Source organism: Mus caroli, unplaced genomic scaffold (genome assembly GCF_978045245.1).
Source record: "Mus caroli unplaced genomic scaffold, Mus_caroli_1 scaffold_18, whole genome shotgun sequence".
NCBI classification, from domain to species: Eukaryota; Metazoa; Chordata; class Mammalia; order Rodentia; family Muridae; genus Mus; species Mus caroli.
In genome coordinates, this window is record NW_028227273.1 from 63,636,329 (window position 1) to 63,662,085 (window position 25,757).

General features: G+C 51.6%; 1 protein-coding gene across 2 annotated transcripts in view; it reads left to right on the plus strand.

The window, feature by feature from the left end:
• Positions 1 to 22,441, plus strand: part of Btbd9 (BTB domain containing 9) — a 351,932-nt gene extending 329,491 nt beyond the window's left edge. For both annotated transcript variants that reach the window (XM_021186356.3, XM_021186357.3), the window contains exons 10-11: positions 11,775 to 11,853; positions 19,426 to 22,441. In XM_021186356.3, the coding sequence (XP_021042015.1) occupies positions 11,775 to 11,853; positions 19,426 to 19,623 (277 nt within the window). In that variant the 3' untranslated portion in view covers positions 19,624 to 22,441. The remainder of the gene's footprint in view (positions 1 to 11,774; positions 11,854 to 19,425) is intronic.
• Positions 22,442 to 25,757: the final 3,316 nt, after the last annotated feature.

A 25,757-nucleotide genomic window follows, 5' to 3' on the forward strand; every position in this document is an offset into this window, starting at 1 on the left:
ATCTGGCAGCAAAGGGAGGGTCCAGAAACCCAGCCGCACCAAGCGGAGAGGTGGACATGTTTTTCGTTTGTTTTCAATAGTGTTTGAAAAGAAGGAGACATTGAGGTGGGATCATAGCTTAGTGGAGACTGGGGGTGTATCTTAGGGATAGAGGTCGCGATTGGCATAAGCTTAGACCTGCCTCCCATTCCATGAAGCAAAGAAAGGAGAAAGTCTCTCTCAGAATCAGGCCAGGCTGCCTCCCCCAGTTTGTAGATGAACCTCTGTGTGCCTCTTCACATTCCAGGCCCTCCCTTAACTGTGCAGAATCTCTGGCCGGGGCGCTAACGGGACCTGTATGGAAGACCTGTCACCCTTGCATTACAGGAGCCATATTCTGAGAGGCAGCCCCACTGAATGGCTCCAGGCAGATCCTGGGAGGTTTTGTGCTAAGATAGATGGTTTCCTCATCACAGAGAAGCGTTCCTTGCGCTCTGTGGAATTTTTTTTCTCTCCCTAGTGCCCCCAATTTCTTGTTAGTTTAACTGCAAACTCCTGGGCCCTTCGTGGCTGAGAGGGGAGTCTATTTTTAAGTTTTTACTGACTATCTGTCATATTAGGTACTGAACACCACATGTCATCAGATCTGGAATACCCACAGGGCCTTTGTGTAATTTTTAGGTATAAAATTGATCCGTTTTGATTGTGAAAAGACCTGGTAAAACTTTTTAAGAAGGCTTCTTACTTGCTTAGTGGGGTGTGTCATGGGAGACTCCTGAGCTCCGGCAGGATTTTGTTTGGTGTGGGCTGTGGAACATGTATTTCCATAAGTGCTGCTCTGTACTTTAAAACCTGAAACTCAGGGCACTTGGTCTTCCCTGTGCTCTAGATTTCTTTGGTATTTAAAACACCAGGAAATGAAACAGTCACATTTGTAACATTTGAAAACTGGCTTCTGCCCAGGCTCTTACAGTGCCAGCCTGAGTCTGGGAGGGTGTGTGCTCTGGGACAGCCAGGTATGGTGCACAGGCCGTGGAGGAGGAAGAGGAGGAGGAGGAGGAGGAGGAGGAGGAGGAGGAGGAGGGCTTACAGTAGAGACAGCAGGCTCTTTAAAGGAGGCACAGCTTCACTTAGTCAATCAGTACCTGGGTTGAACATTGTTTGCCAAAGACAGCAACCTCGCTGGGCAGCAACACACTGAATTTGCTCTCTCCCTTTTCCAACCTCAGGAAAGGCCTGCTGGCAGAAGTGTGGACCACTGCATGTTCTGCAGTCGCCAGTCAGTGGAGACCAAGACACTGGCTGCTACTAGATATCAGGCATATTTCAGCTCTTTTCTGTTAGTTTTTCTTTTTTAAGACAGGGTTTCTCAGACCTGCATATTCTTAAGCTAGGCACAGAGGGAGCAAACCTGGGCCTTTCCCTATTGAGCAGTGTGAAGCGAGAGAGATCCTGCCTCATCCTTCTCCAACCACGGATGCTGGGCAGGTGTGTGTTCTCAGTAGGGACTTGCACATAGGAAAGAAAGATAGCCCCACTAGGGCCCTTTGAGTGGACATACCTCTTACTAGGTCCTGATCATCTTATCTGTCATGGCTAAGGAAGGCATATGATTGCCTGTGTGTTGGGGGAGAGCCTTGGTCTGAGGGCTCTTTCTGGACTCTGCTTTGCTTGGAGAGCCATACTAGAAACAAGTCCCCATGGCCTCCCCTAGTCACCACCAAGAGTGGGTTCTCATTTCTCTAGGGGCAAAAGTTACCACTCATGCTGCACAGCACTGATTTGCCTCTGCCTGTCAATCACCTGTAGGGTGGTCCTGTGAGAAAACCCAGACCTAGTGGTCCACACCTATAATACAAGGCCCCAAGCTAGATAGCCATACCTTGTCTTAGACCAAGCATTTGAGAGCCTCCTGGGTTAACTGTGCCAACACACAGCAGCAGAAAGGCCAGACTAACATCGTTGGTGGCACCATGTTGTCTTCTATGTTGACTGATTCCTGGGGTTTACTCTGAGTATTTATTTCCAGGAACAGGTAGGATTTGGGGCTCCCAAAGGTCTCCTTAGTTTTTAATGTCACGTACTCCTGTCCAGCTCCTAATGTCCCCATAGTGCAAGATCTACTTGATAGTATTCTTTAGAGACAAAAGAAGGAATTTTAGCTTCTGTGGACATAGAACAGTGGTTCTCAACCTTGGGGTGGAATGACCCTTCCACAGGGTTCACCTAAAACCATGGGACAACATGGATACTTACAATATGATTTATAACAGTAGCAAATTACAGTTATGAAATAGCAACAAAAATAATGTTATGATTGGGGGTCATCCCAACATGAGGAACTGCACTAAAGGGTCCCAGTGTTAGGAAGGGTGGGAACCAGCAAATGGTTAATCCTTCAGTATTAGGCAAGGCTGAGCCAAAGAGAATTCTTTAAGTACAAGATCCAGATTTACTGGAGTCTTCTTGAACTTCAAAGAGATAGACACAAGCTGGAGAGTGTGGGAGTATTAACTCGCCCTCCATCACTGTGCCTTGGAAACCATTCCTTGAGGTTTTTTTCCACCCCTGAACGCTGAAGAAGGCTAGTTTAGATGGTAGCTTTTCCTTTGTATGGGTGTGTATGTATGGGAGGCTCATGTGTGCCTGCGTGTAGAAGTCAGACACCTCAGGTATTGGTCCTGAAATTCCCTCTACTGTTAGTTTGAAACAGTCTTTCACTGGTCTGAAATTTTGCCAAATAGGCCAGACTGGCTGGCCAGAGAGTTCAAGACTTTACCTGTGTCACCACACTAGTGATGGAATTACAAGTGCAGGGCACACCTAGTGCTTTATGTGGGCTCTAACCCAAACTGAGGCCCTCATACACGTGAGGCAAGTGCTTTGCCTCCAAGTCTCCCAGCCCCAGAGTAGCGATTTCTGAATTCTTTTCCCTCGTGTGCTCAGAGTCGTCTTAGCTGAACTTTACACTTAAGAATCCGAGAGAACTTAGCTGTAACTTAGTTTTGCTAGAAAGCTGAGGACTGAGGCTCCTGCAATCTTCCTTCTCAGCTCCTGGGTCTTTGAGTGAAAGAAAGGCCAGGCTTTAGAGGGAACTTGGATGTCTTGTGATGTGATGGAGCCCCTGGGACTTACGTGTGCACTGCTGTGTGGACGGCACAAGGGCCACGGGAGAATCCCTGATTTCTGCCTCTAACCTGGTGGTCTCCTGGAAAAGGCAGCTCACTGGCAAGGACGCAGAGTAATTGTCAGGTGACCAACGTGTGACAGAAACCCTGTTCAGAACAGTGCCTCTCTTCACAAGTCTTTCCAGACACTTAGGACTGTTTCAGCAGAACTGAAAGATGTAAGAAAGAAATACCAGACCAAGAAGGTGCTGTGCAGACACCCCATCTATGTGTGTGTCACACAGAAGCTTCTGCCTAGGCATGTGCACACATACGTCCACACATGCACACTTACCAGTCTTGCACAGGCACGAGTGTGCAGACAGAAACAGGACTTTGCTCCCCACTGCGCTACCCTCCAGCTCACCGCACACTCACGCAGCTGTGGCTGCAGAGAGGAAAGCCCTTGGCCCGAGTCTGTTTGTGTGTTTGAGCCCAGAAAGTGATTTCTGTAGCAGTGAGCTCTAAGTGAGACAGAGTCAGAGAATAAGAGAGAGAGAGAGATAATTATCTAAATTATGTTCGTGCTATTATCGAAGACGAATATAGTTAAAATGTAATTAAATATGACGGGCTAGCAGGATGTAAGCCAAGCTTTGGAATGCTAATCATCTGTTAGCACATCCCCGTAGGGGAATCAAGGGGTGCTCCACGGCGGGGTGTGAGTGGGGAGCTCAGTGAGGTGTACAGAGTGAAAACAGACACACACACACACCCCGCATGCTCATTCAGACACTCCACCAATGTCCCTGGACACTGCCTTCCTGCAACTGCCACAGGCATTAGAAGCCTTCAGCATCGTTGGTAGGATGAGCTGGCAGGAGGGTCCTGACCTTTCCTTTGAGAGGAAACTCCTCTGAAAGGGAAAATTATGATCTGAGCAGAGAAGGTAAAACCCCAGGCCAGACTACATTAGGGTATTAAATGTGTGTGTGTCTGCCAGACAGAAGGCTTCGGGTACCCACCCAAGGCTAGGACTCCCTGGAGGGACATCATGAAGGAGGACCACAGTGCCACAGATGCCCCTTGCCCTGGGCAAGGGTCCCTCCTGGAGCCCTACACCCTGTCCACACATTGAAATCCCCTGAGGAGGGGGAAAGATACAACACACACACACACACACAGCCCACACACCTGGGATTTCGTTGGTCTGGTGTAGGTACAGGATTGGTTTTTGATATGTGAGCAGGATGACAAATGGCTGGCCTGGCAGAACCTGGCTTCAAAGCAGGCCTCAAGATTGAAGACCAGGCCAGACGCAGGTTCTAACCAGTCTCACTGCATGTGAGCAGGGGTGGGGAGAACACGCATGTGTGGACTCACATGCACACACACACACACACACTTTACTAAGATGTGCTAAGTCTTGGTGCTTGCTGTCAGATGTTTCCATCTGAACCTACTGAGGTGACTGTGACCAGGAGAGAGAAGTAGCCAGGCTCCAAGGTGAAGGATGTCAGAAGCCAGAGCCTGGGTCCATTGTACCGTTCTCAGTTGCCATGCTATGTATGGATCTCCTGAATTTAAGAGAAACCAAAAACTGTATGTTAATGTGATGTCTCCTGATTTACAAATGGATGCTAACTCAACTTCTAAAGTACCCAGAAAATGAGCAAAATAGCTCTGTGCCTTCTCCAGTGGACAGTGTAGGTCCTGGTGAGTGCAGTGTCCTGTTGCCTTGGGTTTGGAATCCCACAGATGCATCCCAGTTTTCCAAGCCTGGCAGGTACAAGGCTCTTTACAAACAGCTGTTGAACATACAGACAGGGACAGACAGAGGCCAGGATGGCTAGGTAGTCTGGACAGTGACATAGCTGTTGCATTTGGTCAAGTGCCAAACGAAACAGAAGCACTTGTGGTTAGACCCAGACCTGCCCATGAGGCCTATGTTATATGGTGTCAGACATGCCCGGCCTGGAGCTCTCCAGATTGAGAGATGTGGGCTGCTCTTGCTGAGGAGGCTGGACTCGTAAGCATTACCTCTGGAGAGCCAGCAGGCACAGATTAGTGCAGGGCTACTGAAGCAAGCGGATTCCTGCTTCACCCAGTGTGCAAGTGCTCTCTCCCTCACATTGCTGGTCCATAGATCATCTTTAGATATGATTAAAGAGATGAATGTGGTCCTTGGCCCATCACACAGCCAGACGACAGTAAGAGCCTTGTGTGTAGAGGGCTGTCAGGCAGCTTGTGGGGTCAGCACAAGAGGCACACTCATAAAGAACTGTCACAGACACCTCCCCTTGAGTCCCCATGCTGCCTCTCAGCCTTAATACCCATCACATCTCAGTGCCATCCGACTTGGAGAGGGCACCACTGTCACTGTCTAAAGCTCAGTTGACAGGGGACAGCCTTTATTATTTCCCCCCTTTTGAAGAATCTTTTCCAGAGGTTCATGTTTGCCTTCCACCCTGCTCTCCAAGGCTGTAAATAAATGTGCCAGCCCTTCCTGGTCCCTGACACTGCTGCCTGCACTGCCGCGCTTGGCTCTGCCTACTGTGTTTTGTTTTTAAAATTTTCAAATGTATTCATGTCCACATTATGACATTCAGTTAGAGCCCCCAGAAATGACAGTCCCTACTTACACCCCTTACCCCAGGCTCTCCCCAGGGGCAGTGTTTTTCTTCTCCTAGTCTTATTTTGAAAAGATGATGTATTTAAAGAGAGGGTGCATTTTAAAATAGCTTTAAAATAAAAAACTTTGTCTTCCTCTGGCCCATCATCTTCCAGAGACTTAGAAATAAATGTGCACGCCCCCGCCTCCCTGGGTCCCACTTCCAGCTGCCTCGTCTACCCTTATGGGGAACAAGGAGGGGGTGCCAGCACCTTAGCCAGGTGCTTCCAACAGCTCTCAGAGTGGCAACCCAGCCTCCACCAAGCAAGGCAGAGCTGCTAGCTTGAGGCCCAGAATTAACTAGCTGGGCCTGCTCCAAGTCACACTTCTCCCTGTCACTAAAGCCTGTCCAGTGTCACCCTTGGTCAGTGACAATTAGTGAACACATGCATTCCTTCTAACCCTTACTTTTGGTCTGCACTTTCACATTTCTGAAGTATTGATTCAGACTAGAGACACAGTTCAGAAGTTAGGAGCAGTGGCTGCTCAGAGGACCAGATTCTGTTCAGTCACCCCATAGTGGCTCAGACAATCTGAACTCCACTTCCAATGGCTCTGACGCCCTCCTTTGGCTACTGCAGACACCAGTACACATGCACACAGATAGTAAATGTAGCAAAAAAATCTCATGTGCAGAAATATTAACTATTATTTTTTAAAAGTCCTCATAGTGTTCTGGTCTTTCTTAATTCCATTGTCAAGATTATCAACTGTCTTCCTGCTTTGGAACATGCAGATTTACTGTTGCCCTTCCTCCCTCCACCTTAGGCCATGGCTTCACTGTGTCTGGAGCCTGGGTTAATGGACCTGTGACTGTGGGGGGCAGGGGCACACTGGTCACCTTCCCTCCTGTCCTTTTCCCAGAGTAGTAGACGCTACCTACTTTCTTATGTCCATTGTCCATGTATTTTCAAGGTACTTTCCTGGCTCCTCACCTGCCTTTTGTAGGAACAGCACGGAATTGTCTTACTAGGCGTCCGGGGAACCTTCCCACTGCAGCTCCTGGGCATCTCCTGCCCATCATTTCATCTTCCCCTCCTGCCATGCTCTGTGACCTGTGCTCTGGATCCCATAACTCAGTGCTGTTGGAGCTGAGTCCTTTAGTAGAACATCCCAGGGAAAGGCACTCCACTAACGTCTTACTAATGCTATGGAGGTACCTTGTTTAAGATGTTAATGCAAGTGACTGTCTTCTGTGTCATACTCGCCTGGCAGTTTGGCTGGGAACTGGCTACTCCGTGAGCATGGGAAGGAAGGGCCCTCCATCTTGTGACGCAGGATGTCTGATTCCATCTGCAGCTGACCTGCTGTCACCCTCTCCAGCGACACTGGCAAGCTTTGGTGTGAATGTTCCTTACCTACTACATGCCTATGGGGAACAACTCCATCCTGTGTGCCAGGGAGGGCCCTGCCTGCCTGCCGTGCCTCCCCAGCTGGACTCTCCTCTTCTCCCACAGGAGCGTCTGACTGCTTTGTGGCTTTCCTGTTCTGCTCCTTTCTGCTCTTTCTTTGCCTGTTATTCCCGAGAAATTTCCTCCACTTAAGTCTTCTAACCTTTTCGCTTAATTATTTATTTTAGCTTGTGTTCTTAATTTGCAGAAGTATTTTCTTGTTTGAAAACAGCTCTCTGGGTGGGTAGGGAAGTGGGGGGCGCTATGGGGGACTTTTGGGATAGTATTGGAAATGTAATTGAGGAAATTATGTAATAAAAATATTAAAAAAAAAAAAAAAAAAAAAAAAAAGAAAACAGCTCTCTTCGTATCATTTTATTATTTCAGGGGAATCACGCCTTATTTTCTGTGAGGATAGCGATTTTGTTATACGGATTAAGTCATATCTATACCCACTGAGTCATTTTCTTCTCTGTTTGCTTCCAGCCTTTATGTTCAGTCTTTTCTTGCTGGTGCTTGACAGATTGTTCACCTTTAAACAGCTTACATTGAGAAAGCTAGCTAGAAGTGTTCTGTCTGCAGATGGTCCTGTGGACACGTTCACAGTTACCAGGCAGGGCCTACTGTGTCCCTGGGAGACCCCTGCCACTCAGCCCGGACAGCACATCACTGCCTCCTGGTGGCTTCTTACTGGGATGCTTTTTGACCTGCATGACCGACTCCATTACATATACAGGGTGGGAGCTCAGCTGCCTCTGCAGGAAGTCCCTAGTCATCTGTATCATCTGGGCAGCACCCCTTACTTCCTCACACTGCTGTGTTTTGCCAATGGTTCGCCTTTCACCGGGATCAGCTGGTACCTGTTGCACCATAAAAATACGAGCTCTTAGAGAATGGGGGCCAGGAAACCCCACAGCTCGCTTATCCTGTCCTGCCTCAGCTCTCTATGGGGTTCACAGCACTGCCTTACTCCCAGAGGCTTCTGTCAGGAGCCAGGTGACAGAGTGGCTGTGACCCACACTTGTCACTCCTGTTGATGGGCTCTCACTGGGCCCTATCTTAGATCTCCGACTTGATATCCGTGATGGTTTGTAATCCTCACTCCTCAGCAGGGGCTTTAGAGAGATTGTCTTAAGCTCTTGTTTGCTGACTTGTTTAATCAGTACTTTGGAAACATCATCGCTTTCCTTTCTAAAGCTTGTGTGTGTGTTTGTGTGTGCTCGTGCATTCGTGTGTGTGCATATGCATGTGTTGCTTACACCCTTGTACATGTAGAAATCAAAAGAGAGTTTATAGGAGTCCTTTCTCCCCTTCCTGAGTTGCAGACTTAGCATCATTACCCACTGAACCATCTCACTGTTCCAATAAAGCAACAGAGAATCGTTCTCTCTCTCTTGTTTTGTTGTTTTGTTTTTTTTTTTTGGTGTTTTGAGACAGCAGCCCTGTGTAGCCCTGGCTGTCCTGGAACTCACTCTGTAGACCAGGCTGTCCTCGAACTCAGAAATCCGCCTGCCTCTGTCTCCTGAGTGCTGGGATTAAAGGCGTGTGCCACCACTGCCTGGCTGGGATTTTTGATAGGTCATAAATCTCAAGTGAAAGACACATCTGTTTTCTGGCCCATTGCTCCTGTTCAGATCCTTCATCCAAGCCTAGATAATGCAGTAACAAATGTGTCCTCACCCAGGACAGGGAACCACCAAAGCCAGCATGGTGAACCAATGAGTTTTATTGGGGTTACTGCAGGAGCAGAAATGACTCACAGATGGCTGCATCACCAGCCCCAGAGTAGTTGCCAGCTCGCAGAGCTGGGAACCTGGAGTTCACTGCACAGCCAGGGGGCAGCTCAACAGGCTGGAGAGTGTCTTTTCCAGACAGCTGAGTCTTCCAGTCAGTGTCTCTGATCAGTCCTTTCTGATTTATACACTCAGAGAGAGGGACCCTTCGAATCTGGTCAGTTTCAGGGATTTCCTGAAGCCTTTGAGTCGGTCACTTCCTGAACTTGAACTTCCCTGAGGATGGACTGTTACCTTCCCATAGAACTTAGAGCTTCTCTCCAAGATGAAGGTTTGAAAGAATCGCTGCCCATCAACCTGGTTCTGGTTAGGGGAGCCATCGTGTCCCTTCCTGAGGTGTGCTGCCCAGGCAGTGTGTCAGCATGGCCATGAAGCCTATGGGAATGGCCCAGCCTCGGCTGGTCTGGTATCACGGTGCTGGGGTTTTTGCTTCTATGAGATCTTACTCCAAGCAGTGTCCTCTGAGGTCACACAGCAGTTATAAACAAGGCTCGCTCGAGTGACATTCCAAACCCTCCGTTTCCTCTTGGGGATTCACTGGAAGTTATTTTGACAAAGTCTAGGGAACACTCTGGAAGCTGGGGCGGGGCGGGGGTGGGGTGCTCATCTCCCGAGTGCCCTGAGTGGGCGTCTTCCCACTTTGCTCTCTGGATCGGTGTCTGGTTCTGGTGGCAATGAGATCATATATTCAACTCTCAGGCCGTGTTAGTGGAAATGAAGTCTAATGTGATTAGATACTAATGCAATGTAATGGAGGATTGGTATTAAATTGAGACCTTCTGATCTTATTACTCTACAAACTCTGGCTCCCTCCTGATCAGCCGTTGCCCTGCCCAGAGCCCCAGGCCAGGCAGAAGCTGAAATGAAGAGAAGAGGGCACCTGTCTGCCAAGGACACTTAACAGGCTTTTGCTCAGGAGCTCCAGCAGAGGCCCAGGCCTGACAATGGGCCTGCCTACAAGCCTGGAATCCTGGGCTCTGTGGGGCCTGGGAGGGCTCACATGCAGTCTTTAAGTCCAAAGTCTCTGGAGCAATGAGGCGCAGGGCTAGAAATACCCCTCCCACCCTGTCCTCTGAATGAGACCCAATGAAGGCTACAGCTGTTGTGTGTCCCAATCCCGGCCAGCTGGAACGTGTACCCAACCTCCTTTAGGGCTGAGGCCAGGGTTCTGATGCTTCACACAGCCCCTAAATGCTAGGCTCAGAGCCACATGTGTGGGACCCCACAGCCATGCAGACTTCTCCTACTCATATGCAGTGTCCCTTAGGAAAGTGAGACTCCCCACCCACACCCACACATGGACACACTGGGAAGCAGGGCAGAGAGGCGTGTGTGGGGGAAGGGCAGGTAGTTGTCTTTCTACGTGAGTAATAGTGTTTTTACAGAGAGAGTAATTTTTCTTACTCTGTTTTCAAAAACCTGCTTCCAGAGGCAGAGGCTTTGTGCACAGGATGGTAATGACTTTTTAATGACCTTAAGAGGACTGGTGTCCGGGCAGCAGTGAATCCGGCTCAGTGGGAGGCGCATGGGGAGAAGGAAGATGGAGCACCTGAAACCAAATGGGGAAGACCAACTGCAGATACATATATTTCCTTTGCTAGTATCGCTTGGTAATTAGACAATTACAGGAAACAGCTTCACAGCAGCTGGCATTTCCACAGTGGGAGGAGGGACGGCAGCAACGATGGGCTCTTCACATGGATGATAGAAGACAGGACCGGGAGCTTGCAGGCATAGTACATCCCATGAGCCGGAGAGTGCCAGGGCAGGTGCAGGGCTCCGCCTACATGCCTGGTAGCTTCTAGGGGAGCTAGTTCAGCCCAGACAGAGGAGGAGGACTTGTCTTTAGACTGTCTGTCTGGGTTGCAGCTGGGATGATGGTGACAGTCACTGGGTGATGTGCTTGCTGTGCGACCCTGAGGAGCCAAGCTTGGGTCCTAGCACCCACTTAAAAGCCAGGCATAGCAGTGCATGCCTTAACTCCATGCTGCTGTGCAGGGAGGCAGGCAAGAGTCTGGAGTTCACTCGCTAGCTGGTCTCACTGAAAGGCAAGTTCTAGGTTTAGCGAAAGACATCTCCAACAGTAGGGTGGACTGGACGGCAATAGAGGCCTTAGACCCCTGACCTTCCTGTGCACATGAACACTACACACACGGGAGAGGGAAGAGAAAATAAACACTGGAGGCTGCCAGAGCTGGGCAGTCCTGAAGGACTGTGGGACTGTGTCTGCAAGCTGTGAAGGTTGGAGCCTTGCTGTGCACCTGCCTGCCTGGGGACCAGCTCTGGCATGGAAGTGAGCCCTGCAGCTCCAAGCTCAAGCATAGAACCTGCTTCACCCTGTTCCACCCAGTCACTGCCCCCTACCCTGCTTCAAAACGTCCTCTCCAGCTTCCAGGACAGACACCCTACCCCTGACTCAAGTTTGCTGTATGCACTGAATTACCTACTGATGCCAGCAGCAGCCCAGTGAGGCAGGCCCACCCAGCCCCGCCCACACGTAGACAAGAACATCTCTTCTAAAAACTCCCACCACCCTTGATTATGTACATTCAGACATACTCTTGTCACCAGGCAGACATGGTCTAGTCTTGCTTTGTTTCCTGATGACTATGCAGCCTAAGTCAGAGTCACAGACAGTAACAGTGCCTGTTCTGGGAGATGGCAGATGCCCAAATAGGACACTGCATTTCCTGCTTCCTTCAGTGACATCGTAGGGGAAGCCCTGCCCCATCTCCAACCCCATCCCTCCGCAGATTGGGTCTCCTGGTACAGAAGCCGCCGTCAGCAGGGCCAGCTGTACCAGCTAACCAGGCAAACTGTTGCTTCCTCCCAGGTCCTGGCAGTCAGTCACTTTTGAAAGACAGCCTGCGTCCTTCATCAGAATCGTCGGGACACACAACACAGCAAATGAGGTAAGGCTCACCTGAGAACTACAGTGGCATTTCCTGACAACCAGGTAACCAGCGCATCCCAAGTGGGCTGTTGGCCCTGCCTGCTAGTGGCACTTAGTTACCACAGCTCCATATAAAGGAAGTGACTGAGCTATTGTCCCTGTGTGCTGTGCGGGTGGCTGAGCTGTGGCCCCTGTGGTCTGTGTGGGTGACTCTTGTCCTTATGCACTCTCTCTTGCTCTGTTGACGTTCCTCATTAGCTACACCTCTGAGAAGTCTAAAGTAATGGCCATGCTTGCACTGTGTAACTGTCATGTCTGCTTCGCCCAGAGCTACCAGAGCCCTCGGGGGCCTCTGTACTTGGTATGTAGCTAGTGTGTGCTTGGCGTGTAGCTAGCATGTGCTGGGCTCTGGTCAGAAGTGCTGGTGTTCCCACGGGTGGGTGATACCATAGAAGGGAAGCCTGTGGCATAAGCACCCACACCAGGGACCCACTTGCTGGCCTCCTGCCCTGGCGTCTCGGAGGGTGGGGAATCCTGTTGAGTCCTGCAAGAGTACCCCAACCAGAGTACCCCAACGTGTGAAGGAAAAACATGTTAGCTAGCGAATGGAAGGACAAGACAGATGAGAGGAATGCTAGGAGGGGCTCCTCCTGCCTTTGGGGAAGAGGGCTCCATATCATCATTTGAACATCCTGACCCCACTAGAGCCAGCCCAGATGTGACAGTTGTTTTCATGATGTCCCTTCTTCCAGAAAGTATCCAGGTGTGTTGAGAGCTTCAAATAACACTTTCAAAAGTGGAAATATTGTTGCAATTTAGTTCTGGTTTTGCCTTTTTACTTATTTAGGATACTAATGATCCACACCCACAATGATTTCTTACATAGAACAGCTTGTAAATAGAACCTCAAATGTTTTCTGCAAAACTAACCTGAAAATTTCAAAAGAGTGAGTCCGCTGACACTTTTACAGATGTCTGAACCTTCTGTCCTAAGCAGGTATGGTGAGCAACTGGAAAACATCTTCAATCATAGAATACATGACAAACAGGACTTCAAGGAAGAATCCTTAAACCGTCATCCTGGAAGCCTGCATCTTCCTGGAGACATGAGGGTGTAGCTCACTCCCAGACAGAATGTTCCTTGCTGTCCCACTGAGTTTGGGGTACCCTCTGGGGTACCCGTGTCCCTGTCAGGGCAGAGTGAAAGGAGAAGGGAGGAGGATGCTTGGAGCTGTAGAGCAGAACTCCTGGGGTCAGCCCAGAGGGACAGCTGACGATGGGGCACAGCCAGGGCAAGGAACCTAGGGATGAATGTCTAGGAAGGCACCATCTGCCAGCCCAGGGAACCTGTTGCATGCCACCAGAACAGACAGATACATGTGTGCTTCACCTCAGGAAGCTAGCCTTTCAGGGCCAGGGTGCAGTGCACGCAGTCTTCCTGGTAGAAGATGGCTCATCTCTCTCCCCTTGAGTGGCCTTTTTTTTGGGATATATCCCTGGAAGTGGAGTTACCATGAGCTCTGGTTCCCCCTCTCTTTCTGTGAGGACACTAATCACAGGGCTCTAGCCCCATGATCCCTTCTAAACCTAGTGTCCTCAAAGGCCCTGCCTTCTGGTGCTGGTCCTCAGGGGTGGAGCCAGTCACACTGTACGAATTTGGGGGAATATGGATGTGGAATTCTTACAGTTCTTATAGGGCTTGTTTCCTTCAGCTGAGTTCTTTTTTTTTTTTTTTTAAGATTTATTTATTTATTATATGTAAGTACACTGTAGTTGTCTTCAGACACTCCAGAAGAGGGAGTCAGATCTTGTTACGGATGGTTGTGAGCCACCATGTGGTTGCTGGGATTTGAACTCCGGACCTTTGGAAGAGCAGTTGGGTGCTCTTACCCACTGAGCCATCTCACCAGCCCTCAGCTGAGTTCTTGTACCCCAGGCATGTACTGATGCTGCTGTTGTCATGATACACAGGAGGACCTGGGTCTTGTTCTTTTATTGGCCATGAAATAGCCACTGTGTTCATAAAAGGAAGGAGACCATGAGCACCCTGCTACTTTGCCAGAGTGGGGTTGTGAGCAGCCAGGATGGGGACAGGGTGCCCTAGTCAGTATGGATGTGGCTGAGACGCCCCTTGTAGCGACTCCTCTGTCGTCTCTACAGCCTAGAGCTCATGAGATAACAAGGTCTCAGCCTCCATGGTAGATTCTGCCTTAACCCCAAACATCCAGCTGGCTTAGAATAACAGAGGGCAGATACTGAGGAGGGGGTCTATGCCCATGACTGGACTGTGTCCAGCCAGGCCCTCTTCATCCAGAGGCTTAGCACCTGTCTGCTGTGGTAATTCCCCCTCTACCTTAAATCTAGGCAGCTCTGGGCAATGGCAGCTGGCTCTGTCTGCAGAGGTTCTGGTCTCTTAGTCACCCATTTGAGCATGCTTCCCTTCAGCCTTCTGCGGTCCTTTAGGAAGTCCTGCTTCTCCTCCCTGTTGGCCCAGTTCCCACCTATCCACAGAAGAACTGGCAGACAACACAGTGGTCCCATCCATGTTGGATGCACATCACAGTGGGCTAAAGGACACCAAGGATCTCAGCTAGTAGGATCCTCTTTCCGTATGCCACAGACCAGGAGAGATTTCATGTAACAACCCTGCTAAGGCAAAGGTAAGGAAGGGGACAGCCACTGTCTCCAACAGCCTGGAGTTGCTGGGTAGGAAGGCTTGGGTCAGGCAGGAGAGCTCTTCTCACACCTCAGTAGTGGCTAAGTGTGTATAGTTCTCATTAACTGTGATATAGCTAAGTACTGTGTACCGGGAGATCCTCCCTAGACATCCTCTTGGAACTTCTGTACCATGACCTCTTGATGGTAAACAGTCACTTTCCTAAGAGTTGGGACCGGGCCAGGGACAGTGTTACATCAAATCAGGGTGGCCCCTGACATCTGACTGCTGTGTCTCCCTAAAAATCATGAGAGATAGTGAGGTGCCAAAGTGTACCTCAGGTAACTGCATCATATGCTCATGGGCTTGCGTTGTGCAACAAATATGCTAGGGGAGGGTGTGGGGGGCTGAGCTTGAGCATGTCTAGGAGCTACAGCCTCTGCCTAGCAGAGTGTCCCTCTTGAAGAGCCCTGTACTCGAGTAACATTTATTTCTAAGTCATGTTTCAAATGGCGGACAGGGGTACAGGGTATCTGCAGTGGGTCCTGATGCGGGCATGCCTAGGGATGGCCGAAGGGCAGGGTTTCTCTGAGCATCCTGGGAGCATCTAGATGAGGGGCTTGCAGGTCATCCCACTCTGTGTCCATGTCAGGAATGGTAACCAGCTATGAGCTTGCTGCAAGAGGGTCTCACTGGCCAGCAGCAGCAGCGCAGGGTCTACATTTGGCTGCTTGAGCTGCCTTCCAGGCTGAGGGGCCTGCAAGTGCCTCTGGGATCCTAGTACCGCCTCGTTCCCATAGCAACATGTAGCTTTAGTGGAAAAATAAAGCCAGGGAAACAGACTCTGGAAAAACTAAATAATGTTCATTGCTGGCCTGAGATAATTATTTCCCAGACCTCCTCTGGCGGGTGCCCTGATCCCCTGCAGGACTGTCCTTCAGGGTTCTCCCCGGAGACATCTGGGCCCAGAAGGCCCTCTGTGTCCTGCAGCAGCAACCATTGCAGCAAACAGCAGGTAGCTGCAGACTCAGAGCAAATAGAGGAGACAGCCCCTCCCTGAACAAGATAGCCCCGCCCTGCAATGGACAGCTCCAGCCTGCAGCCCCTATTCCTGCAGAGAGATGGTACTCCTGGAGGATACAGCATGAGCCGACCCTGGCACACACAGGCTCATGTGCTACTGTGGACAGGGTACTACTGTGTGCAGTGGCCTAGGTGTACAGACAGCTGGACTTGGGGAGCGGTCCCAGAGGAGTAGGCCTATGCCCTGCACTGCAGCTCCTGAGAGTGGAGACCATGGCATGGCACACACAGTCCTCCACAGGGTGAGTGGGGACAGTGTCTGTGCAGGAGTCCAAGAGTCAGCTCTCAGGGATCACTAGTGAGAAGAGGAGGGAGGAGGGAGAGCTGGAGTCTTGCTCAAGGTTGTGTCCCCTTGTCCTGGGAGGAGAGGGCAACGTGGCGCTTGTGAGAAGATGAAGGGGGAGGAGAAGTGCAGAGTGGGATCCAGGAAGGGAGCAGACCTCAGCAGCGAGGCACTCAGTGGGGGTTAGGTGCCTGTGGAAAGGCTGAGGGGACCACAGGAGAACCAGCTGGCATGTGGCAGGGAGGCAAGAAAAGACAGGCCACACTGTGCCACCTTCCCCCACCACTCTGTGACCCCAAGTCACTTTACTGTTGACCTTTGTAGGAGTAAGCCCTGGCCAGGTCACATCTGCCAGGACTGGGGACTCAGGCATCCCAGAAACCCTAGGGCCAAGGATTCTCCCCCCTCTTTTCTGTGTGTTTGCTTTGCTTTTAAATGACTTGGAAGTTTCCCCACAGACTAACAAGACGCCCTCCACTCACCTTGCTTAGGCTCCCTGTCCTCTGACCAGAGGGCTAAGAACAGCTCCCGGAAGGAACAGTTGAGCCGCAGTCGCTGGGCCACGTGCACTCAGGTGCATCATCAGGGTGCAGCGTTGCTCAGTCAGGCATTTCCTTCTGGAAATGCCTCCACAGGACACCCGTCTCCTAGGTGACTCTCAGTCCAGTCAGAGGCAACTCAGAAACACACTCACATTAACCAGAAGGAGGAAGAGGAGGAGGAAACCGATTGTAGCTCCACCTAAGGAAAGGTTACTTGTTTCCCAGAACTTTCCGAACAGTAGGGTTGTAGCTCTGTGCTAAGGAGGGATGGTGCCAGGCCTAAGCACTGTCACCAGAATCTTAATTCCATACCCAGGGATAAATAAATACTCATAGAAAATAATACGTGTGCCTTCATACTGAGGTGCACGCCTGAGTTAAACCCAGCACTTGGAAGGTAGAGGCAGAAAGATCAGGAGTTCTGGGCCACCCTCAGCTATGTAATAAATTTCAGGCCATTCTGGGCTTCATGAAACCCTGTCCCAACCCTTCTCTCCCAGATGTCTCCCTGTTAAGTGGTCCCTTGTTTGAAAATAGCATTGTGGTGACCTGAATAAGAATGGCCTCGAAAGACTTGTGTTTGAATGATTAGTCACTGGAAAACTATAGTATTTGAAAAGATTGGAAAGATTAGGAGGTGTGGCCTCGTTGGAGGAAGTATTGTCACTGGAGGTGGGCTTTCAGGTCTCCGAGGTGAGCAGAAGAGGTCACCGGCTGCTATAATGGGGCTGGCTCATGGCTGACATCATGATGGGTGCAGTCCTGGGATGGAGGGACAGTCCTTAAGCCTTCATCTACCTGTGGGCAGCTAGTGAGAGGAAGGCTGGGTTTTATAAAGACATGTACCTAGGACAGAAGTGTGGATCGGAAATGCTGTCTGTCCTGCTTGGCAGGAACGTGCTCTGTGCAAATTCCTCAGCTGAGAAACAAGTCATTGATCAGTATTTATTCCCTTTTCTCAGTTTCTGCTGCAGTTCACAGTGGGCTCTTGGACTACTAGGACCCCTCACTGTCCCTCTCCTTCCCTCTCCTCCCCTCTCCTTCCCCTTCCACTCCCCATCCCCTCCCACTTCACCTTCTCCTGTACAAACATTGAAAAAGTTAGCATGTGGTTTAACTGAAAGATGGAGGAATCCTCAGAATTTCAGAAGGTGCCAGGCCAGCGCACATACAGGCTCCCAGAAGGGGCCTGCCAGAGCATTTCAGACACCAGGATTACAGCTCCCAGAGAGGCTGCCATTGTGCTAATAAACAGCAGCCACAAGAAAGGACACCGGGTGTGAGGGAGGCTGGGTCCGATCCATATACATGACTACATTGCAAATTGGCGGCTCCTCTCTGGGGAGAGATCTGGGCTGCTGAAGATGGTTCAGCGAAGGTGCCCCTTCCTGAGCAGAGCAATCAAACAGGCTAATGGGATACACGATTGCTGAAAAGTTGAAGGGAAAATGACGCGGAGACCATGGTAATGGCTTTGCATAAATCACAAGCATGGCTCTGCCCGGCACGCCTCATTCACTTTTGGTCACATCCTTCCCGAGGAGTATTGCGGTCTGGGGAAGCTTCCGAGGAAAGAAATTGAATGGCACCAGCTCCAAAGCAAAGAGAAGGCAGGACTTACCCATTTCACCTTGTGCAAGGCCCACAAGTGCCTGGTGGGAGGGGGAAGGCAGGACTTACCCATTCACCTGTACAAGGCCCACAAGTGCCTGGCAGGAAAGGGAGGGGGCGGAGGACGTGGGTCAGGAACATTTCCAAGGCCCTCTGTGGGGTCACACTTGCTCGAGCCAATAGCTCCCCCCACCACTTCCATATAAGTTGCAGAAACAGGAGGCCACCTCCCCAAAGTCAGGCCCAGCATGGCTGCCCTCAAGTGTAAGGGCTGCACCTTCATTTAGAGACCAGAGCCCTTCAACTACAGACCCTTCTAGAGGCCCTTGGACAAACTGGAAGGTGATTGGCGTCAAAGGGATGGCTGCCGGTGTATGGTGAAGCTGGGGAGCTGCACGCATGGGGACATTTCACACGCGTTCATAAGCATCCTGGGTATCGAGGGATGGCAGCATATGACTGCCCTGACCTGGGAACACTGCTGGGATGATCGAGCCAGGCACAGTGTTCACAGAGAGGTAACCAGAGCCCGTGGAAGGCAGGTGCCACAGTGAAATCCTAGGGCCAGACCCCGACCTAGATGTCCTCCAGTGGTTCCTCTGTCTGTCTGAAGGCTACTCATCCTGTCTGCCTTGAGCTCTTTAGGGCCTGTGCAGCCTTCTCTGTAGTGTGAGGACCAGTTCTCCGGAGCATTCTGTAAGGCTCACTCTAGGCATCTGTGCTCCTGATATGGATGCAGACACTGCTCCATTGTCAGAACCCCGTACATGGCAGGCATCCCAGTAAGCGAGGCAGCTCTGCTCGCTGTGGTGAGTGCACTCCCCAGCCCTAAACTGCTGGGCTCTACCCTAGGACCAAACTGGTCAGAACTGGGACTCAGCAGTTGCTGTACATTGAGAAAAACAGCATCTCCAAGAGGACCCATGAGCCTCTGCAGGCACCCGTGTGTGGGAGGGCCAGGCAAGGGCTGCTTGGAGGCCAAGGGCCACTGCAGGCCTGTGCTCTCCGCAGCACCTGTCACTGCGTCCATCCGCGGCTGCAGCTGCTTTTCTTCAGTGTTCTTTAAAACCAATTCCTTCCGACTGACTGCTGCTTCACCTCGTGGTGCCCAAAGGTTTAAAGGTTTGTCACCAGCTTTCTCTAGACGGCGTTTGAGTTTGTCACACATACTTGTGTTTCTTCATTTTCTAGCAGTTTGGTTTTCAGGAGTTGGCTGTGTCTGGAAGTCTCTGACTCCAGCTCCAGTTCAGGCCCTGCCTCAGCCCCCAGATCTCCTGTGCATGCATGCCCATGCACACTCTCACACCCTCTCATTCTCTCTCTCTCTCTCTCTCTCTCTCTCTCTCTCTCTCAGCCTTTAGTTCCCAAAGCTAAGCAACAGCACGGCCTCTCACTGGCTTCTCCTTTCTCTCCCAGGTGTTCCACTGTGTCCACTTTGAGTGTCCGGAGCAGCAGAGCAACCAGAAGGAGGACAGCAGTGAGGAGCCAGGGACAGGGGACCTCAGCACCCCCAATCAGCAGCTCGACCCTCACGCACCACGGGCACCCAGCGCCAGCTCACTGCCACCGAGTCCGGGCCCCAACTCACGCTCACCCAACCAACAGAGCCAATAAAGCAGGCAGAGGATGTAGTGTGACTCGGGTGGGCCTGGATGGAGAGCTGTGTCCTCCCCTGTCCCTGGGAGGAACAGGTCTGGCTGCAGAACTCACCCCAACCAGGTTTTTTCCATCCGGGGACAGAAAGGTGCCTGTGTTCCCCCAACTCCTCAGGCAGTCTCCAGGGGGAGGAAGAGGGTCTTGATTCTTCAAGCCTACCATCAATCCCTACCTCTAATCTAACCCAGGTACCAGCGCTGAAGGAATCTACAAACAGGCCCAAGCTGGCATGAATTTAAAAAAAAAAAAAAAGAAGAAGAAGAAGGTACCCCAGGCCTTGACAAAACCAGAAGAGAGCCCAGCCCCTCCAGCCTGGAGGCCCCAGACCCAGGGTGTCCCTGTTGCGGCTCGCTACGTATGGTTTGTAGTTCTGCAGGTTTTCTACACCAGCTAAGTCAGGGTGGTGAAGGCTTGTGGATTGCTCTGGCCCTCTACAAAGGTCTTCCTCAGTCTCCAGTGCTTGCCCGCGGGCAGAGCAAAAGCTTGTCCCTCCTAAAAGAGACCAGATGTAGCCCATTGTGGCACCGGCCTGCCAAGGAAAATCCTTGAGTTCAGCGAGACACACACTGTGCAGATCAATCTGTGGACACCGGAATCACTACCGACCAGAGTGCCGGCCGCTCTGTTAGCCTCTTCCTGACGGTTACCTGGGAGGTGGCGTGCAAGCAGTTACCGCGCCAGCTGCTGAGAAACGACCCCGAAGCCCATGTCAACAGACACTTGCCCAGCTCAAGGCTGATGCTTCTGGGCCTCGTGGTTCAGCTGCCCTTGAACTTTGATCAGCCAACGGATGGTGTGTCAGGAGCACAGGCCTGGGATGGACTGCGAGTCTCCCACCTGGCATAGCTCAGAGCAGGTCTTGGGCACTTCCAGTTTTGACCACTGCAGCTCCACCCGGCTCCTCTGTCCCTCCTGTGGCTTCTATGAACAGCTCCAGCCTCTGCACCTCTAAGCACCATCCCAAGGCCCCATGTCCTGTTAGCATGTTCAGAGGAGGACAAGGCTAGTCGGTCAGCCAGCTTTCTGAGTTCTCATTGGAATGGCTGGTCCACATGGAAAAGGCCTCCGCTGCAGTGGAAGCCATCTTCCTGTGAGTTCAGGCTTAGGGTGGCAGAGCTGCTGCCCAGGGAGACGAGTCAGCAGTCTGAACCTCTGGCTTCATTTTGCTGTGTGGTGTGGCTGCCTTTGGTAGGGAGGTTTCCATGGATGTAGCCAGCGTGTAGCTATTGTGTGTGGGGCAGTGCCCAGCCTGGAGTTGCCAGTGTCTCTAGCAAGCAATACTCCCTGCCAGCGCATTAGGAACCCCAGTCCTGTGGATGATGGAGTTTGCTGCTTTTGGAAGATAAGTGTGAGAGCTTGTTAGTTTTGTTGGTCATTTGCTTAAGGTAAATCCTCCTCCAGGTTAGCCACACTCATGGCAGTCCTCCTATGTTACCACCCCGAGTTCTGAGCTTATGGGTATGAGATAGCACACGCTGCCACAAAACATTTTTGTAAAGACAGAAGACGAGATGCAGACCCAGGTCTGGAGTTCAGCAGCTTCCTGGGGCAGTGGGTCTGAGCTGGCAAGAAGTCCCTGGTGTCTACCCCAAAACGTCACCACACACACATATCATGCTAGGTGCTGGGCACTCAGTCCTCTCTGCAGTCTCATTTCCCATCTGGCTAGCCCAGACCATCATCAGAGACCCACACCTTGTGGCTTCCTTTCTGCCTTCAGACCCCCAGTGACTGTGCATTCAGGTTGTAAGACCTTAGAGCTGGTTACCGTCAATGTGCACGCTGCCATGATGCCCTCAGATACTCGGGAGATGGAACAGCAAAGTCACTGTTGCCGGAAGTGGGGAATGGGGGTCCGTTCAGAGAAGCATGGCAAGCCCTTGGTCACCTGGGCTGATTCCAAGGCTATCCATGGGACGACGCCTTTCTTGGATTGACACCTGCTCAGGATGCAGGAGGACGCTTACCTCCCACTAGACACAGGAGTGTACCTACCGTTGGCTGCTGGGCATGGGATGTGCCTAGATGTCACAGCCAAGGGTGTCCTTGCAACATCTAAGGTGAGGTCCATGTCTCCAGGGGACAGCGATGAGCTAGAGCCTGCCTTGTCCCCTGCAGGATTATCCCGAGCCAACAGACTGCAAGTAACTCAAGGTGCTGAGCTGAGCAGAAGCGCTAACAGTCATGCAGGGTTGAACTGGGGGACCCCATGCACCATACAGGGTGATGCTGACTCTAAGGCCCTTTGGGTGCCAGGAAGGGCCACAGTCAAACTATGGGGGGCTGAAGCAGTGTGAACTGTTGCTCCCCCAGCCCTGCCCTTGCCCCTAAAGGTAACTGTGAATGTGACCATTGTGGGCTCAGCTTGGAGAGTGTGGCTCCCACCTGAAGGCTCATGCTACCTGTGGAATGGTACCTGCTTCTAGGTGCAGAGCCTCCTGCCCTTTGATCATGTTCTCTAGGATGGCAGACGTCATCACTGGGGCTTTGAGAAGTGTTCAGTCTCACCCATAGGGACTCCCTGGGAACAATTGGGATGCTGGACAGGTTGGGCTGTGGGGTGGGTTGGAGGGGAGCTGCTCTCTGCATAGCAGCTTTAAGCAGCCACAGAGATATTCTTGCGCTTAGGCTCAGAGTTTCCTAAACCCTTGGTACTACTTCTGATCTTGGTGGGGCTGCAAGCCCATGGTAGATGATGTGGGTCCTTCTCAATAGCTCTTCCAGCTGTCACTTTTCCATTCTTATTAAATGAAGTGTTGATTCCTGACAAATACAAGTGTTTCATTCCTAGAAGCACTGGGAAAAGAAATTCTTTTCTGCAGGAGATGGACGTGTTTGTTAGACTGATTTCTCGCCTCCCCACCAATGAGTTTTGAATTGTGCAAGGAAAAAAATTGCTTAGTAGTTAAGCCGTCTCCAGCAATTGTCAGAGCTCTGAGCACACAGCTGACCAGTCAATCTCCACCCTAACTCAGAAGGTAACAGAATCGCAATCACAGCCTCTGCAGACCACGGGTGAAATCTGTGTCAAAAGTGGGGCCTGGCTCCATCCTGCCCAGGACTGCAGGCCTCCCTCTGCATTTGAACACGAATCAGAGCAGGTCTGTGCCTCCTAGGAGCTCCCCCATTAAGCTTGGCTTTGTCGAGTTGTTTCCCCATCACCTGTCCTCCTGTGCGGCGCATGGTGTTTTGGAGCAGTGCTGAGGTGCTGGCGCCGTGGGCACTGGGCAAGCTCTGGTTATTTTGCAGCACGGTCATTGGCTTCATCCTGACAACAGCCTCAGGAAGAGGTGGGTGCTCATTAGGCACTACAATACCCTATGCCACCAGGTGGGGTGCCCCCCATACTCAGGGTTCTGGGGTCTCCAGAAGAGGAAAATGGCTGAGGTAGCACCCAACTCTCCCCCGGATGAGGGCCTGGGCATCCCTGGCACTGGGTGAGTGAGAGGCCTTTGAGCCTGTGTGGGCAGCACTTTACTTCCGTAGGGCAGGGAAGGAGCCCATCCCCCCAAACCCCTCCAGTGTCTGTTCCTCTCTGTCCCATCTCTCGTCCTTCACATTGAAAAATGCACAGGACTACTTGTTCCAGAGTAAGCTTTCAGTCTAGCAGAGGCTGCGCGTCGCCTCTCTGGCACACCACTCCTGACCTGGGTCCTCTGCTGTCCCCACCCAAACCCTATTCCCAGTCTCTGGGGGCTAGAAGCCAAACTGAGTGGGGCTTCTGGAAAGATAGGTCCACTCTCAGCCAAGGACACAGTGTCCCCTGTAATTTACGATGACTGTCCTCTCAGGACTTGCCACGGGGAGTATTTACAGCCCTAGGCAGTTAGGTGGAGTGGTGGCCCAGGGCCATACACCTTATCCCTGCCATATCTCCAGCTTCTCACTCTTCCCAAGGGCTAAGGATGTCACCTCTGAAAGCCAGTGGCAGTGGAGATGCAAAGCGGGGTCCCAGCCCATTGTGGGAAATCCCAGTGCAGGGCCTGTAAGTGGGTTCCATCTCTGAGCCCCAGGGGTTAGAGCTGCCCCCCTACAAGCTCCGGGGACTGCTTCAGGCCTATGTTCCACCCTCCTATTGTAGCTTGACATGGCGACAGTACTGATGTTGCGCAGTCACAGAAATAGTCCCTCTAAAAGTAGCTTCAGGCCATAGTTGGGCAAGAATGGAGGGACTCTCAGCCAGGATTACTGGGGATTGGGAACCCAGGCTAGGGCAGCTCTGGATTTCAGGATGGCCTTCTAAAAGTGACCTTCTAGGACACCATGTGAGCCCGAGAGAGCGCCAGGAAGTTCCTTGACTGGCTTGGGGCTGATGTCCTTAAGCGACATCTCCACACCCATCCCCAGCACCCGGAATGGTAACCGTCCTGGGGTGCGCCTTTGCAGTGGAAGCAGGTGACCGCTCCCCGTGGGTGGTGATGCACAGTGTCTGTGAGCTGCTCTGACTAAACCTATATAGACTGGATCTTCCAGAGATAGTAGTCAGTTCCCCTCCATTTGTGGGCCTCCGAAGATTGTGAGTGACCCCCCCCCCCATGGTGTGGGTTATGCTCACCCTGGATATGGCTCCCTAAGGAAGCATCTAGGGCAGTGTTTGTAATGTGTTCCTGAGGTGGTGTGGCATCTTTGTTTAGCAAGCTGTGTTGTGACCCTTAGTTCATGTGTGTGCAAGGTCACGACGGGCTCAGCATAGAAATAAAGCAGTGTCTTCAATACCCGAGTTTGTGCCTTCTGTTCCCCAAGCCTAGCCCCTCCCTGCAGGCCCCCCAGGGTTCCCAACCCTGTGTCTGCCATGGGGACTCTGTGGGCTCGATCCCCCACCATCAGCACACAGCTGCCTGTGCAGAATTCATTTCCTGTATCATGAGGTCACAGCCTGGCCCAGCAGCCCTTCTCTAGCCATCCTGTGGTCTGATACCATGTTGCCTGTCACTTTGAACATAGTAGGTTCACTCCCTTGTCATTCAGAGTGGACTCTATATCTTTGTGACAAGCTAGGAGCTGGCAACTGTGTGTCTTGCCTCATCTCTCCACACTGCCACCACTCCAGGCACTGCCCCTGGGTCTTTTCTCCAGTCTGTGTGCTGGTGCCAAGGGTCAGCTAGAATGCTTGCTGAACTGTGGATGAACACGGTCACAGCGCACCTCAATGTGAGTCAGGTGGATGTGTCCCCAGTCAGTGCACCCCTCAGGAACTTGTGCTCAGGTATCATACTTCCTGTTCACTTCTCGGAAGATCGGCCTACAGTGAGTGCTAGGTGCAGGCAGACTCCCACAGCAAAGCTCTGAGTCCCCAAAGTGGGAGCCAGGATCAGTTCTGAGAAGGGACCAGCTGCATGGTCATACCTCCAGATGTCACTCTAGGGGACAAGAAGGGACCACCAGGAGGCTCTGAGTTCAATGGGGGATGCACCCTGCATCAGGATTTGTTGCTTGTAGCTCAGAGCAAAGACTGCCCAGGGGCCCCTGGATGAGCGAGAGGAAGGCCCCAGCAAACGCTATCACAAAGTGGTCCAGTTCCCATGGAGGGAAGTTCCCGGGTTACTCATGCTCAGATGAGGACACTGCCCGCCTCCATATCAGCAGATGGAGTGTTCCAGTGTGCAGGAAGTGATCACCGCGTCTTGACACGTTTCCGCCCAGACCCAGTTATCTGTAGGAGTGCAAGCTGCAGCTGCAGTCAGGCAAGGCATCCATTTTGTTCCTGAAAGATCGACATCAGCCTTAAAGCTCATCCACAGCAGAGGCCAGAGCAGGTGAGTTGGTGTCCCATGTCCCCATGGATTATAACCTCACCACCTGAGGAGAGTCGACCCTAGGCAGGCCAGGTTTCAGATGCCCAGAAAGAATGAGGCAGCAAGAGAGCTAAGCCCTGCACCAGATCAGCTGGAGCCAGAGCATTATGCTTACCCTAAACATCACGTGCTATGGGAACGTTCAAACGCAGGGTTTGAAATGGTACCCTGGGTGGTTGATTACTGTCTACCACATGTTGGGACATAGAACTCACCTGTGGTTGTTGGCGCGCCCCACCCTCATAGGCTTATATTTGAGGATTAGGAAATCTGGCCTTGTTGGTGTGTCACTGGGGG